Source organism: Sphaeroforma arctica (genome assembly GCF_001186125.1).
Source record: "Sphaeroforma arctica JP610 unplaced genomic scaffold supercont1.469, whole genome shotgun sequence".
NCBI classification, from domain to species: domain Eukaryota; class Ichthyosporea; order Ichthyophonida; genus Sphaeroforma; species Sphaeroforma arctica.
This window is the reverse complement of record NW_014040089.1, coordinates 1-17,992: the sequence shown is the minus strand read 5'-3', so window position 1 is coordinate 17,992 and position 17,992 is coordinate 1. Positions and strand designations below refer to the sequence as shown.

Below are 17,992 nucleotides of genomic sequence, written 5' to 3'. Positions count from 1 at the left end.
CACACACACATATATATATATATATATATATATATATATATATATATATATATATATATATATATATATATATATATATATATATATATATATATATATATATATATATATATATATATATATATATATGCCATCGGTCGATGTGCATGCCATCAGTCGATGTGCGTGACACAGAAGCGGTATTATTTGCTTTCCTTATATATATATATATATATAAATATATATACAGAGTCTGCATATATGCGCAGTCTATATGGGAATGTCTTCAGGTACAGGGTCATATATTCATCATCTGCTATACTATTTATTGGTTTGTAGACTGCTTAGGAGTGCTCTGCTTTCATCACTTGTGGCAAAACATACCATAGCCCTACCGAGGACACCACCACTGTTTGTTCAGCACATCGGAGCAGCGTACACACACGTCAGCGCTATCTCTAGCAGCTACCTTCCAGCAGCGCTTGCATTTGGACAGTTTTTGTGCATTCTCTGAAGTGTGAGTCTTTTCCTCATCGGTTGGTGGCGACACTTGTGCAGCCGACACTGTGACCACACACCGCCCAGTCAGAGATGGATGTATGTCAGCGAGGTCTACAGTGGTGACACGTGTCTGTGGTGTTTCTTGCGGTGTGCTGCTCTCTGCTACCTCCCCTTCCTGAGATGATATTATGGTCAATATAAAGAGGTTGAGCTGACATGATACTGCATATGCATGAATGCATAGTAAATGTATGCGCACCGATACTGTGATGTATATATATACTCGCGAGCGGATAATGTCACTCCCTGAAATAGACACTGTATGTTTTGGTTCCGAGCAAATCGTTAGGCGGATGAGTTGCTTTCATCAATGTGACTAAACGACGCCAGTTGAAACGCGCGATCGTGTGCGATGATGTCTCCAAATAGAAGGCCCCAGTTTGAATACTCAGATACGCCAGTTTTTATCCGTTGTGTTTCACAAATAAATATACGCTATGGCAACAGGGTATACTCTCGGGGAGAAAGCGTTACTATAAAGTGTACTCTCAGAGACGTATAACTATAGTATTGAAATATACTCTCAGAGACCTGTGTTACGATGGTAACAGGATAAAGCCTTAGGGATATAGTGACACCATAAAGTTTACTCGCAGGGATATGTGATAGTATGGCAGAGTGATACACAGCCATCGAATACACTTGGAAGGCACGAGCTATTTGAGACACGTATGCATTTAAGCACGGCCACACATTAAGGTGTCGAACGCAGACATACCAGTAGAGTTGTTGAGGACACAAGGAAGGCGTCATTGAGTCCAGACAGATAAGAAGCCGCACCGATTGGGTGACCTGTGCCAGAGAAGCGCCGGCGTGTGGGAGTAAATGAAAGTATGTTAGTGCGGTTAAGGCGAATGTAACAAGCGATACAGAATGAGGGCATAAAAGCTCACGAGAACTCTAGATACCGAGAGAATGCATAGAGCGCATCTGCCAAGTCTGTTGACACGAACGAACACAAAACAATGCACCGCGAAGATCAAGAAGGTCGTACTAATAGCGAAACAATAAGATGTCTAGTTTCGAAAAGTTGAGCATGAATATAATGACAGGGGTATCGAAGTACAGCAATTTAGGTATCACATTATGAGAACTGTTTTCAAAGGGGTGCGATGCAAGATAGTCTTTATGCACACATAGCTATAGAGATCACATATCAGATACATTCTTCAGGAATAAATATAGCACGATTCTGAAGTACATCAGCAACACTACTAATACGCAACTACAAGAAAAAATTTCTCCCACACGTTTTATATTCAGAGATACTATCCTCACCGACACGGTCTTAATGCAGGAGATCATATATATCGGTGCAAAGCTGTTTATACCACTACCAAGAATCCAATAAAACATGAAATAGACCATACAGAAATTTTGCCAGGAAATGAGCCCACCACATGATTACCAAATCAATTGCCACTGCCAGTCATATCAACAAATACGCTTATATGACTATTAAACAAGGGAATCAATATTATTAGCACCATCAGTACGAATACACTTATATGGCTATTAAACAAGGGTATCAATATTCATAGCACCATCAGTACGAATACACTTATATGGCAATTAAACAAGGGAATCAATATTCATAGCACCATCAGTACGAATACACTTATATGACTACCAAGAAAATCAAAATTCACAGCACATAGAGTACAAAAACCCATACATGGCTAACAAGAGAATCAATATTCACAGCACCTTCAGTACAAATACATTTGTATGAAGAGAATCGATATTCACGGCACCTTGGGAGCAAGTACATATATACGGCAAACAAGAGAATCAATATTCACAGGACCTTCGGCACATATATATTAATATGGCTATCAAGAGAAGTACGCAGACACCTAACGGCTAACGAGCGAAGTAAAGACTAACTTCCAGTGTTTCCCTTGCGAACACGTGTTTAACCGTTACCATGCATCAGCAGAGAATACACGCGCGGAGCAATGAAGGTAGGCAACATTGACCACACCGTCACATTCCACCACTCACCGTCACTACAAGTCTGCAGCAAACTAATCAGCTCTGGAGGGCCAGTGATAGTCACTTCCGCATCGAGTGCTCCGCCAATCAGTGATTCCTTTCGCATGGATTCTAGCGATCTTATTGGATAAGAGAACCAATACTATTTTAGACACCCATCATTTGAGAGTAATCTCTGCTCGTCGCGGCATTAAACTAAACGAATGGATGTCTTGGTATAAGGTTGTATTGAGTGCAGCTGTCGGTGCTGCCATTTTATGTTTCACCTTCTATAGAAGTGGGGTATAATCATCAAGAATTCATTTTATGTACTTCATGCTCCCGTGAATATACCCTACGGACAATGGAGCTCATGCCATCTTTTAGCCTAGCGATTATATATATATATATATAAATATATATATACATATATATATTGGAGAACCAATCATATTGCGAAAATCCTTGAGATACATTTCAATCGCATATCCGTTCATAAAGGTTGAGCGATCCGCGAGAGCTTGCATGTTGTACATTACCTGTTCACATGACTGGTCAACTTTTTGACAATATCCCATCTGCTCTGTAGGTCCGCACTCTTCCAGTTCGCCTCACATGCCAGCCATCCTGAGTTTGTGAAAAGCGGTCGTGTGTTCAGGTGACGTGCGTTAAGCTTGAAGCTTAGAAATGTTAGAACGATAATAGCAGTCGCAGAACAATAGGCTAGCAACTTTGACGAGGGAGTGTGATCTCATAACGACTTTTGATCGCTTGGCTCGCACTGAAGGGGTATACTGAAGAGATGTAGGCAATCCATCTTCACCAAATCATGGAAAATGAACCTGGTGTTCTGCTATAGCCACATTTATAGTCAAAGCATCACACCCGCAACCATTGCCAACCACACGCCTTCTGCTCACAATAGATGCTAAGCATCACGGTCTTGGCGTACAACAAACGGATCGGACGCAAGAACCCATTTCTGTATCCTGCGATACCACCGCCGTGGTTCATAGAGCTATTGTGTGACAGTGTAGAGAACGTAAGCTCCATATACACATAGTATGAACTCTTGACTGTTTAGGTGGACATACCAGACTTGAAGATGCTGTGCTGATGGCTGGGCGAGCTGTGTAGTAACAAGTGTAAGTGGATGTATTAGTGGCTCTGTAAGAGATGGCTGCAGATTGTGTATCACCTATCGTCTGTAATAACATCATATGAGTTTAGTTGTACACACGGCGGGAACTTCCTAGATACACATCTCAATGCTGTCATGATTGTCGGCGAGAAAAGTATCACACACCGCAGTCGAGCACCGTGTGCTATAGTTTACCTCCCGATGTGCATATATATACAAACACACAAGCAGGCCCCACACGCAGTTCAGAAGTATGAACTTGTAGGCTCTTTAGTGTTCTAGGGGGTAACGCACTGTCGAGTAAAAACTCGAACGCAACTACTTACCCTGAGGATATGGGATATTCTAGTAACAACACACTGCCACACTAAAGGCTTCATATATTGATCAACACTCGTCATACTTACATATACTGACCAACACTCGTCATACCTTCATGTAAGCACCCTTTCAATTTTAATATAGTTAAATGCTCACTGTTCTTATGGGCAGCACGATTAGCAACGGGGATGGCTGTGGATGTGGTGACTAATTTTGACTATATGCATATCTGAAACATATATGAGCGTGGATACGTGTCGAGCGTATGCCCTCCTCAATAGGCTTACTGCTGCACAGATTAAGCTATGATGTACTCTGAAATACAAATGACAGCATTAGGTATATATAGCTGTCAGGGCGAACCAGAGCGTGGGACTATATATATAACTCGAACGCACAGAGGGGCTGTTCCATAATTTGCCGAGTGCGAATGCATACACCTCAGATATATATCCCCAACAAACCATCATAGCCATAAGACAACAGATGCCCATACGCACTTTGAATGGACCCATACCTACTCGGGGTGTGTAAATGAAACACACAGACATGTGATTGTACTACTCGGTGTTACATGTGATTGTTATACATGTGTTAATCTAATTGCACAACCTGGCGTAGCATGTGATTGTAATACATGTGTTAATGTAATTGTACAACCGAAGTTACATGTGACTGTATTACCTGATATTGTGGTGCCAAACCTCATCGGCCAGATGCGGTAGGATGGGTGCTATGGCCCGTGTCAAAGTGTTGAGAGTGTGGTAGAGTGCTGTCTGTGCAGACCTTCTGCGCGCGCCCGTCTCCCTGTCGGTGTACAGCCTGTGGTTGACACGATAAGTAAAGTAGCTCTGTGAGATCGTTGACACAGTAGGTACCAAGGGCGAACGTTGCAGTGGTATTGGCACTCGAACGGTAGGGTTATGTAGCATGCGTGGAGATTACAGTGTACACAAAGTACACCCCCCAATACCACAATGGCATAGTAAGGGCTATCTCGAGCTAAGACACGAGTTATAGAGAATGCACGGTACTGCTCGTAGAGATTATAAAACCTAATGTATATGTGGTTTTTAAATCAGAACACATACCTGTAACTGAAGGACAGAAGCGAACAATTCGGTAGATAACAATGCACACTATGAGAGAACACACTACACTAACTGAAGGATATAACTGGACCATTCGGTAGATACCAACGCACACTATGACAGAACACACTGGTGTGACTGAAGGATACAACTGGACCATTCAGTAGATACCAACGCACACTATGACAGAACACACTGGTGTGACTGAAGGATACAAATGGACAATTCGGTAGATACTAACGTACACTATGAGAGAACACACTGGTGTGACTGAAGGATATAACAGGATCCTTCAGTAGATACCAACACACACTATGAGAGAACACACAGCTGTGACTGAAGAATACAACTGGACCATTCAGTAGATACCAACACACACTATGAGAGAACACACTGCTGTGACTGAAGGATATAACTGGACCATTCAGTAGATACCAACGCACACTATGATAGAACACACTGCTGTGACTGAAGGATACAACTGAACCATTCGGTAGATACCAACGCACACTATGAGATCGTTTGAGGCAAGTGCAACTCAGAGATAAGAGATAGCACAGAGAAGTTGAATAATAAGTGTGTTGTACCGCAGTGAGTAACTGAACAGAATTCTACCAAAGTATGAACCAGAAAATATTCTACCTTAATAAGAAGTAGGAATCACTTGTATCACAAACGAAGCACTCATCAAGTGACGATGATTACACACGGTGCTACAGGTGTTCACAACACAAGGTTCTCCATAAACGAACACTTAAAGAGTACTCAAGAATACAGTGGAAACATATGTGAAAGCAACTCAATTGAGGCCAAGGATGTCATGTGCGACATTCAGTGACATGGCCACCTCAGACACAGTCGAGTGGGACAACAGCAAGCGCAATCTCCATCCAATACATTTACGTAACGACAGTCCTAGAATACCCGCCATTTTCCAATTCCAGATTAGTTCAATACCTCTCCCCAGAGTCGGCGAGGCTCAGCACTGCGACTGGATACTGTCTCGAGTGCATCACTGAGTTCAAAGTGATATAGTAACTCAAACGATGATAGCGATTACGGACAGTATTCACACACCCATTGAAGAATTAAATTTACGCACACACTTAATGTATAGAGATGTATGCGCACATTTCCACATTCTCCATGAATACAACTATACATGGCATCTTCCAACGTCTTGCCAGATGTAACAATAGCACAGGTGTGTTGAGGATTGGACTACCGAACTCAGACCAGTAAACTGTAGCCACCCATCCGGCCTTGAAAAATAAAAATGACCCAGGACACATATACATGTACACACGGCATGGTATACGGAACCAAGACTCCAACCGTCCTAGAGATAAACACAAGACACGAACCCCAGCAAACTAAACTTGTGCTATGTGTCATACCTATCCTTAATGACATCAAAGTAGAAAGCGGATAGCTCCAGGTTAACGAACTTCATGGTCGCCTGCGTGACACGGTGGAGTGCGTATGCGTCGTAGTGGGACGTCACTTCGTTCGCAAAGAAAACACAGCGGTGCAGCATGTACCTGGAATGAGGACAGGGGGCACAAGCATGAATTAACCACACAGGACAAACAACTCTATTTGACACACATGAGTGTGCAGAGGTGGAGTGGGTTGTATGCGTCGGATGCGGAGAACGACATGTGCACAGGCAAGCGCCGCGGACAGATACAAGGAGAGATCAAAAGATGTGTACTACATCATTCGCGCACATGTGCTATTCCCGAACTGGGCCTTCTAGTTGAGTCTTGGAGAACGAGCTCAGCCCAGATAAGTATGCATGTACTAGCGTACACGTACATATATGCACAATCGAGAACAGATATAGCTATACCTGATCTAGGCTAAAAGAATACAAAGTGGGACAGCAAGTATATATACATGTACAATAGAGATCCGAGAATACAAACCGTAACCCTTAAATACATGCGCGTAACAAACATGAATAGCATATGTAGAGACCAGAAGATATCAATGTCAGTCAATCGAGCATATCACCTACTTGTCTATGTCCAACATCTCCGCATAAGGCACGGCATCCCTGTTCCCGTGGAAATCCGCCAGATTTCCCAACAAAAACCTGGCTGTATTCCTGATTTTCATTAGCTGTCCTAAACTTTGTTTTAGGACCGATGCACCCACACTGACATCGCCAGTCGAGTCGGCTGATGAGACCCACATTCGCAACGCATCCGCACCTCCGGCGGGTATTTTTTGGCCCTGTACTTGGCCACCTTCAACAACAACTTCTGGTGCAATGACATTTCCGAGAGACTTTGACATTTTCTTGGATCTGTGAGATATAGATTTGACAATCGCAATTGTTAATTACAAGAGCGTAATATACTGCACTATAAATTGTGTACGTGATAGAATCACAGAACAATTCACAACCCGTTCATTGCATTCTATGGGCACACGTCCCCGAAGTGTTGAGGGCTGCATAGACTAAGAGTACACACTAAGCACACAATATAACAACTATGCGTAAACATCCGCTTTCAGCTGTACTGTGGCAACGCTCATCACTGACTGACAAGCAGACAGCTCGTTGCAAGTCCTTACAATCACACTCCCGATAGCAATAGAAAAACCACTCATCTATGTTTGTAGACCACGCGCACCTTATTGCTGTGTCATGGTTCGTATGTTAATATTCGAGACTATTCCCAATTCATAGTCACTCTAATTACGAAGCGAAGGTACAAGACAACATGGGATCTAGAGTTTTCAGGCCGAGCACAGTATATTCAAAACTTCATTGCATATATATATATATATTACATATATATATATATATATATAATATATGTATGTATTTATATATACTATAATATACATANATACACACACACACACACATATACATATATAATATATATATATATATATATAATATATATATATATATATATGTGTTTGCATTACTATGGGAAGGGTGGTATTGTCATTCGTCTCCATGTTACATAACTTGTCGGTCTTTGACATCCGCATACTTCCAGGTTGTTACAAGTACTAGTACGATGTAGATAAAGAGTGTTTCCGAACAATAAGTATATTGGCACCGCTCGCGAATATTTACAAACACGCAATCGCAGGTCCACACATTTCGACAGTTGAATACATTCCAAACGGAACACAAGGACGAGAGTACAATTGAAAACTAAAACTAACCTCATTCCATACAAACACACATGAAAATGCGCATACGTGCACAACAGGTACAACATACTTCTCGTCCAGGACAAAGCCATGCGTAAGCACTGCTTTGTATGGCGACGCATTCTGAACAGCAGCAGAGATCAACAGCGACGATTGAAACCAGCCCCTGTGCTGGTCACTGCCTTCTAAATATAGATCCGCCACCTGAGGCCCACTTTCCTAATAAGGCAATCAAGGTGACGTGGCGTGTGAGACACATGCCTGTAATGAACATACTATGGGTAAATGTCAATTGATTACTTCTTTTAACAGGTCTTCTTTCAACATGTCTTTCAACAGGTCTAATTCTAGCCGTCAGCAGAGAAATACGGCTTTGACTGTGGTTGCTACTCAGTACGTACAAGAAGCGATCAACTGAGAATTGTTCACCCATACATGTAGTAGAAACATACACCAAATAGCAACAATTAGTGATGGATTCATAGCCAACACATGCTGCACACATTTACATCGAAACCCTAAAAAAAATGGGTAAATAGGATGTCGAGGTCAACAAACCCAACGCATATGTGTTGTTAATTGTCATGTGCTGCTGTTTTGTAGCTTAGCGATAAGGGTACTATGGTGTGTCAACCAAAACGAACTGCATGATGGCCTGTACGCATCTTAACGGACCCACGTACTGTATGTATAGTTCATATATAGAAGTAGTATGCTATAGCTCGGACACACACAGCAAGAGTACATTTCGAGCATGCCGGCTGTGTACGTGTTTCTGTCTATGAAGCACGAAGGTCACACCTGGCCATTGTGACCAACTAGGTGACAAGATGATACTCTACTACGCTGGTCACAGTTTACGCTCAGCTGCGTGTGGATTGCCGTTTCAGTGAGATGTTACATCCGGGCGCATACTGTCAAGAAATGCGATTGCCTTTGAGTCCGACATGTAAGAATGTGTTCAACGACATACCATGTAGTATGGTCCGTATATAGGGTTTAAGGGTTTTAGGGAGTTAGGGTTCAGCTGTGGAGCATATACACCCACAAGCAGTCACGCATACCACATACTACTCACAATCAAACGCAATCACGTTCACTCAAACCACCGCAAGAGCCCGCAGCACACGACCATATGCGTACTCTGGCACAAGCCCACACAGACACACAACTTACGGGGTTGACCACGCTCGCCCAGCTACTGCCGGAGTCAAACCACACATCCATGGTATCATGACCTTTCACCAGTCCTTGTCCCCTGAACGCCTCAGGCAATAGATCGTCCACAGTCATAGTAAACCAGCAGTCACTCCCGTGCTCGCGGATCAATGCACGCACGTGTCGTACTATGTTTTCATCCATTATTTCGTCACCGGTGGTCCCGTTATAGAATACCGGGATGGGCACTCCCCACACCCGCTGTCGGCTTAGGCACCAGTCGCGCCGGCCACTGACCATCGCACTGAGACGCGAACGGCCCATACTTGGTACAAAGGTCACGCCCTTCAGCAACTCCAGCGCCAGATCTCCCAGGCCTTACGATTGGTGGTTATAAATAGACATCAGGACGGTGTTAGATTGGCAGGAGATGAGGTTGAGCTCTGTGGATGGACACGAATGGCCGTTGCTTCGTAATACTGATAGGGCACAGAGACATAACATGTACACTCGCAGTCATGAGCCAACTGGTCTTAACCATTGCGAACTCAAGTCATATGCTGCTGACACGAATGCCTGGGTATCACTACAAACCCATTGCTGAATATCACCTAAAAAGGAATGGACAAGAAGTGCACAGTGGCGTGGCTGATTGTATCAAAATTTGGAACAATAAGCAGAGACTAGTGCGGACAGAAGATATTAACATGTAGCGATGTGTCTCAGGTGATGTTACAATGCAGGGGTGTGTCTATTCAAGATGCCATATCTTTGATAATATTCTCAGTTGAACTATCACGTGCTCGGTAATCAATAACCCAGTCAATGAGGTCGTTCTACAGCAGTAGCCAATAACAGCGTACTGGTCGAGACCTGGCATAGAAAGGTTATAGGGCAATGAATACATACAGACGTATTGCCTACAGACGACGTACGATACAGAGCTGGTGGCTACTGTGTGAGTGTGCATACGAATTGTAATGGCGTACCTGAGTGAACTCGGCCGAACCATTGCTTGGTGGCGCGTTGAATGACTGGTTTCTTTGTCCTCCTGTGTAGTGTGGTGACTGATTCTTAGTTTTATCAGTGCGTACTGTGATATATTGATGTCTCAATAAGTGAGTGCTGTGAAAGATGCTTTCGGGTTGGACAGAATGTGTTCACAATATGTTAATATGTACTGATAGACATGATGGCCTAACATATACATGCACATGTGCACATGTATGTGCAGTTTTATACTTAAGACATTGCAAACATTACGTTCGCGGATGACTTTGTAGCGCTCCGTATGAGTGTCTAGGAATGACTACGAAAGCATGTGAGCTTAACCTCCCACTTTCGCGATCATATGGACGCACCACAACGTACCTAAGTACAATATACCCCCCCAAAACACACATGCATGCACATGCATACCCGCAGCAGTCTCGTATGCGACCGAGAATGGCACTGTGTGCATACAAGAGTTTTTAGGGTTTAGGGTTTAGAGTTTAATATACCCAAAAATCCCAAACTCCTATTCAGAACCGTGTGAGCAATATAGTACACACTACAGCCCGACAGCACAGTAGGGTGCCACGTAGAGGTACAATGGGTGAGCACATTCAAGTCGTAGGTATGTCAGTGCTAGTGAGACTGCTACGTGGCCAAGCTACACATTTGGCAGGGCAGGTCAATCACCCTAAACACCTAAAACCTTAAACAGTACGAACAACATACCAATCCTTCGTGAGAGCAACATACCAATCATACGGATATCTATGTTTGTATGGCACATGTGACAGCAGGAGACCGTCGTTGCTCAGTTTGGAGATGATATCATCTGTCCCCTGCTTGTGTATATCTTTGCCCTCCAAATCGGGACCTAACCAGGAGTGGCAAGGTGATATAAAAAGTGTGTATGTGCGATGCAATTGTGATGGAAAAGCCTTTTAAGTTGGGGACACACCGTGTGTATGTAGGGCTTGTAAGTACTAGCGAAGGATGTGTTGCTTTCCGACAAATGCAAAGTTATTCAACATGCATAATATATATATATATATATATATATATATCATCTGTCGATGTGCGTGACAAAGATACACATACGCGTACGTATTATCTGCCAGGTCCTACATCCAATGCACAGGATGTGTGTGTGCATACACCCGTTACTAACCTGCGTTAGCTGTGAATCGTCCGGCCCAGTCGACATCCTCATCATCGCCCAAATGAATGCCATTGGCCCCACACACGGCGAAGTCGTCCACGCCATGGGCGGGCGCTGTATGCACCAGTCCGGACCCCGAGTCATCGGTCACGTGATCTATAAATAGAAGGTATCGGTTGAAGTCTTCGTAGCATGGTCTATAAATGTATCCTGCAGGGTTATCTTTACGATATGCAGGGGCGGAGTGCGAGTTGCGACACCGGGCCAGTGGCAATGTGGTCACGAATGTTGTCAGAGTACTCTTAGACACGATCTATATATTAATACCACAAAGTACGACGGCACATGTAAAGGTACTATGTATACCAGTCCCGAGGGTCAGTGATGAGCACTAGGATTGATAAAAATTGGACCATTTCAACATTGAAATCTATTGGCTCATGTATAGCTATGAGGGAGATAAACACTCCTGCCATATGCATTGCTGATGGAACATGCGCACTTGTTAGTGCATGGAGTTTCCAGAACATACACGCGTACTTATATATCCACACACACCCAACCATCTATAATCGTACACATACATACACATGCAACCTCGTGAATATCCATACAGCTACTATCAAATACACACACACCAGGGGAACTGACGCAGATATACCTCCCAACAGAACCGGACATTCCATATCACTGTGGATGGGGTGCCTATACTTAGCCCCTTCCAAATCAGTGCCCAGGCATGTGCCGTTCACCTTATAGGAGAAAAACGAAATTAAAATATTTATATATGTGCGTGTATATATGAGAAGCCCAGGTAATATGCTAAACAATTGCATGCATTATTTTCAGGTCCACACATATATACCAGATTGCTCGCATTTCTCTATTGTTTTGATCTCTCGGGTATTTTATATAGAGCTTCGGCTATGCCAAAAGTACAATTTTGGACTGCTACTTGGTCACTCTCCCGCTGAGGAGCAGTCTATTTTGACATAAAAACATGTGGAGAATCCAAACACAGGACGAACACCACTGCACACGGAACGAGCAGTGCAAATATCAGCAAAGCTGCACGGTGTAGATAAGTGCAGCGTTACCCAACTCAACACTAGACAACACCGAACCTTAAATCAACACAAGCCAACATGGTCCTAAACCCTGAAACAACACAGGCCAACATGGACCTAAACCCTAAAACAACACAGGCCAACATGGTGCCAACAACGTCATAAACCCATAAAACAACACAGACCAACATGGCCCTAAACCTTAAATCAACACAGGCCAACATGGTGCCAACAACGTCATAAACCCATAAAACAACACAGGCCAACATGGCCCTAAACCTTAAATCAACACAAGCCAACAAGGTCCTAAACCCTAAAACAACACAGGCCAACATGGTCTTACACACAGACCAACATGGTCCTAAGCTTTAAAACGACACAGGCCAGCATGGCCCTAAACACAGACCAACATGGTCCCAACCCTTAAAACATCACAGGCCAACAAAATTTTATTCCTCAAAACAACACAGGCCAACATGGTCCTAAACCCTAAGTCGCATTGTATCCAAGGCCACACCGCATCATTCTAACATCCCATTGCAATGTTACTATCAGAAGTATATCGATCGTAACTAATAATCCTTTCGAAGTGAAAGATAAAAATAAAAACCAAAAACAGAAACGTGCAACTGTGTAATCAGTGCTCACCTTGAAATCTTTCTCGCGAATACCCAAGACATCCACCATCGCCTCCACGCGACTAGCAGCCACCCAACAGGCCTACAGTTGACCAAAGATGTAGGTCACTAATTAGCGCATAAACAACCATTCGACTGTCAAGTAATACTATAGAGAGAGAGCGATGGAGATGGGCAGATAGTCACTCTCCGGATGTGTATTCAGCTATACTCTGTTGCGCTAAAACAGGACGTTACGCAGCGAATAAACAAACAGAAGGCCAACACGAGCCTTGGACAACTGTGATCCGGTACACTCGTTATCAAAAGGGGGTTTAAACAGGGTTTCAAGGTTCTATGGTTTAGGGTTTAGCGAAACCTTACTCGACTCGATTGTGCACTGAGAGACATTCCGTGTATCATATTTATATTTCTTTTCAAAACTGAGTCGTACATTCACCATTGTCGCCGACACACTTGCAATACACACACACTCGCTTTGTTGTAATACGCATGCACGTTTATATCGTTCTAACATACACATACACATCTCATACGCACACATACAGACGATGGCTTCGTTGGGACCCACATACATGTCATGAACGTTTACCTCATTGTCCCACTTCAGTAGACTGTACTGCATGTCTCTGCGCACACACACAGCCCTGTTAGCTGGCATGGTCCAGGGGGTGGTCGTCCATACTAAAAGCGACGCGGCACCGTGTCCGGCCATGTCTTTATCGTGCAACGCCTTGGGGGTACGCACCAACGGGAACTTTCCTCGAAGAGGAGATAACGAATGCGATAATGAATAGTAGCAATTGATGATATGAAGATTGTTGGCACGTGTTATAAGATGGGTGACAAGTAGTTGTGAAATAGGCACAGATCGGTTGGAGATGATGAAAAGTTGTGATCACAATGATCTGCAAATGACTAGCATTGGCGAAAAGAAAAGGCGGCAAAGTGGCCACAGGTGACAGGCCGATGATGTACACACGACACTGCCATAAGAGGCAGGAGAGAGTGTGAGATTGAACAGGCTGCTGTCTGCGATATGTGCAAAGTTGTGTATTGCAAAGATACTAGGAGCACAACGAAATAACGAAGGGCCGATACACAAATAAACAACTCAGTACTGGCCACAATGCACGAGAATAGAATAAGCGCTCGGAATAGGTTTAAGAAAAGTAAAGATCTTTTTGAAAAAGCAAGTCAGCATGGAATAAAAGCTTGCAGACACAAAGGCCTTGGAATAGGCGGATGGCCAACTTGGGCCACGCAATGTATGCTGAGTAACAGTGATATATAAATATAATATATATTTATATATATAGTTATATATATACATACATATAAATATACACATATATATTATATATATATATATAATATATATATACATATATACATATATATATATATACGATATATATATATATATATATACATATGTATATATATATATATATATTTATATATATACATATATATTTATATATCTATACCTAAAACCTACATGAGTATACATATACCTTGACGTAGATGGATGGACTGACGTGGTCATCCACATATTCCAGCTCAGCCTCGGCGAGTGCAGTGCGCGACGATGGCGACCAATACACAGGTTTGTAAGCTCGGTAGACGTATCCTGTAGATGCAAGAGTGTTGCAGAGCATCAAAATTGGCTACAACGTACAATCACACTTGTAAGTAAAGATAGTCTCCCATTAAGGTATGGTACATAAACCGAAGGTGTCGTAGCACGCAATCTGTTCACATATGTATAGTGTAGGGCAAGATAGCTAGTGCGTGCAAGTGTGGCCCATGGCACGAGAGTGAACTCCCGCTCAATGGTTGCACACGCTTGTGCTCATAGCATGCAGTCCTTGAGCGCGGCTTCATACTATGGCAGTCTCACATCACATCCAGTCGACAGGGCTGTACTTTGTATATGTATAAGTATAGCCTACAGAGCTCAAACAGCTTATAAAATATATACCCGGTTCTTCGTAGTTACTCCTCAAGCCGTATGCTTGTCCTGCAGCAATGCACTCTCTCTCCATGTATAGCTATATGCCCATACTACCAATGCGTGATTGCACACCCTGGTACAATGCAACAAATCACATTAAAAACAAGCTCAGAAAAGATAGGTGTGTCCACGTCTATTCGTTTGGCGATGTTCGTGATATCCTCAGAAACCACATAACACGCCTGTTGTTTGCCAGCTAACCTCTTAAACCTGAATATACGGTACACGCACTTCTCTCATACACGGGATAGCGTAGGACAGAACCACTCAGGTGTCCGCACAGTCACCGATCAAGGCACGCTTTAAACTATCTAGTCCCATATACACTCCATCACACGAAACCATACAAATGCTAGCTAAACCCCCAACCCCTGCACAGGCAGATGGCTTACCCTTCTCATACATCGCATAGAACAGGCCCAATTGTGTGTCCACATAGTCACTGGTCATTGTACGATAGGGTCTTTGCCAGTCACCCAGCACTCCCCACCGGACAAATCCTGCCATCTGATTGACTATGGTGTTTGCCGCCAAATCGCGTGCGGTCTCGCGTATGGCTATGGGCGATGTATCTGTCGAGATCTTGGCTTTCTTATTGGACTTCTTCTTCGCTTCCATGGCTGAGGGGAAGTGTATGTAATGGAGGTTCGCCAGTCCACACAATATGATCTGCATTTCGGTTTACATCCGTCGGTATGCATATTTGCATAGACGTGCAGTATGTACACACGAGCTTTGATATGCGAGTACATGCACAGCGCAATATACGGTCTGAAAGCATCGCTCGTGAGGAACTTTTTTCAAAAATTATGACTCATTGTAGATCTTCACGTTACTGCAACCAGAAGCAATGTACGGAGAACAAAAGTAGGAGCCAGTAGTGCCCTCTATACACAAGTACCGCAGACCACACACCGATGGCACATAACACAGGAATATGGCGCCTGGTGCACGCAAATAATGTTTATAATATACGTACGGGTGGCATGCATGCGGTACAGATAGGTGGCGAACTACACACATGCTCGATACAGGGGAAGCACATACTTGGTGTACTTCCACAGACTAATCATGTGTATGGCCATCATGAACACACATTATACTGATCATGATCACACTCGCACGTCCAGATATTCACAGGTACCACACTTGCACCATATCCACATGAATACATAACTTGCACTCATGCGTTTTTGCTCAAGGGGCAGCATAGCATAAAAACATGTATCATTAAATACACGCATACCTATACGCTCAATGCGTAGCATGAAAACAAAGCACGTTCAAAACTTGCATCTTATCACATAACTCCAACGGAGTGTATAACAAATACGCGTTCTATACTTATCTTATCACGCAATTACAATGGTCCTACAATTACCTTTGAGCTCAATGGGTAATGTATAACAAATGCGTGTTTTATACTTGCATCTTATCACACAATTACAATGGTCCTACAATTACATTTGAGCTCAATGAGTAATGTATAACAAATACTTGCTCTATACTTGCATCTTATCACACAACCACAATGGCCCCATAATTACCTTTGAGCTCAATGGGTAGTCCGTGGCAGTCCCATCCGGGAACATATGTGACACGATGGTTGGTCATCAATTTGTATCTATTGACAATGTCTTTGGTGATCTGATGACGGCAGGTATGTGTGGATAAAAAGTACAAGCCTGTGTGAGTGTTGCTGAAAGGTTTAACATATTTGGGAAGGCTGACACGATTGACACGGTTGGCACGTGTTGTGAGTGGGGAGGGTCAGTATACAGGCGGATAGAGGCATGACCAGCACCTAGACAAATGCACATTATTCATACTCTAGATAAAAAACACCTACTCAATCTCTTTAAAATCAGTCTCGCACTCATACATGATACATGCTTCGCAAGACACACCTTATTGAGCGCATGTCCCAGATGTAAAGGTCCGTTGGCGTAAGGCGGGCCGTCGTGCAGAATAAACTCTGCACCCGTGTTGTTCTTCTGCTGCCACTCGTACAGCCCATGCACACAGCGATCCTGAGCACATTGCGATCAAATGGATTGAGTTATCCTCGATATTCCGTTCAAACGTTACATATGATTGTACTCATAGAACGTGCCTCTAGATAACCAGGACACTCTGTGTGTATAACTGTATATGTATCTGGTATAGATGTCCCGAGTCTTGCGGTGACGGTGTGATGGTGACAGTTCATGTCCCACAGTTGCGGTATTCAGGTGCTCAGTGTCAGTCAGCGTGTTTCTGCGCCCTACATATACTATTAACTACTCGTAGCGATGGTGTAGAGCGTAGTAAATAATATAGGCCAGGCTGCCAATTGACCAATGTAATTGGAAGAACAGTTGCACGTCATATTGAGCCGTTAGAAATCAGTACAGAGTTCACTGAGCGAACTTCATGCCTAGAAACAGGGAATCATGCTTGCGACCCTACACTTTAGACTTATTGTACATGCGTATGCGTGTACTTATAAAGCAATACAAAGATAAACCAATAACAGTAGACAAGTACAAATACAGTACAGAATTGCTGACCATACTACGCAATAACAGACGAGTAGCCACGTGAGACATTTCAAACTCGCGAGTACGTCAGTTTCCGACGGACTGAGAATTACAGATGCGTGACAATCCAAGAGAATGGATGGATTGAAGCCACTGGCATATGACCAAGATAGTAATACAGGCATAGATTCAAT

The 17,992-nt window shown here is 43.3% G+C and overlaps 1 protein-coding gene across 2 annotated transcripts; it reads right to left on the bottom strand.

The window, feature by feature from the left end:
• Window positions 1-286: 286 nt before the first annotated feature.
• On the bottom strand, window positions 287-17,311 carry SARC_06519 (the record flags this gene model as incomplete). 2 transcript variants are annotated; one of them, XM_014299564.1, is made up of 20 exons in its annotated part: window positions 287-655; window positions 1,259-1,332; window positions 2,545-2,654; window positions 3,054-3,141; window positions 3,609-3,643; window positions 4,661-4,798; window positions 6,465-6,608; window positions 7,088-7,378; window positions 8,318-8,466; window positions 9,424-9,782; window positions 10,395-10,456; window positions 11,128-11,272; window positions 11,567-11,713; window positions 12,219-12,309; window positions 13,273-13,344; window positions 13,855-14,019; window positions 14,780-14,895; window positions 15,672-15,899; window positions 16,827-16,926; window positions 17,187-17,311. In XM_014299564.1, coding segments are annotated over 20 exons (2,924 nt in total), but the record flags the coding sequence as incomplete, so codon positions are not given. The 2 variants fall into 2 exon arrangements, with proteins under 2 accessions (XP_014155039.1, XP_014155038.1); XM_014299563.1 differs by having other exon boundaries at window positions 11,152-11,272.
• Window positions 17,312-17,992: the final 681 nt, after the last annotated feature.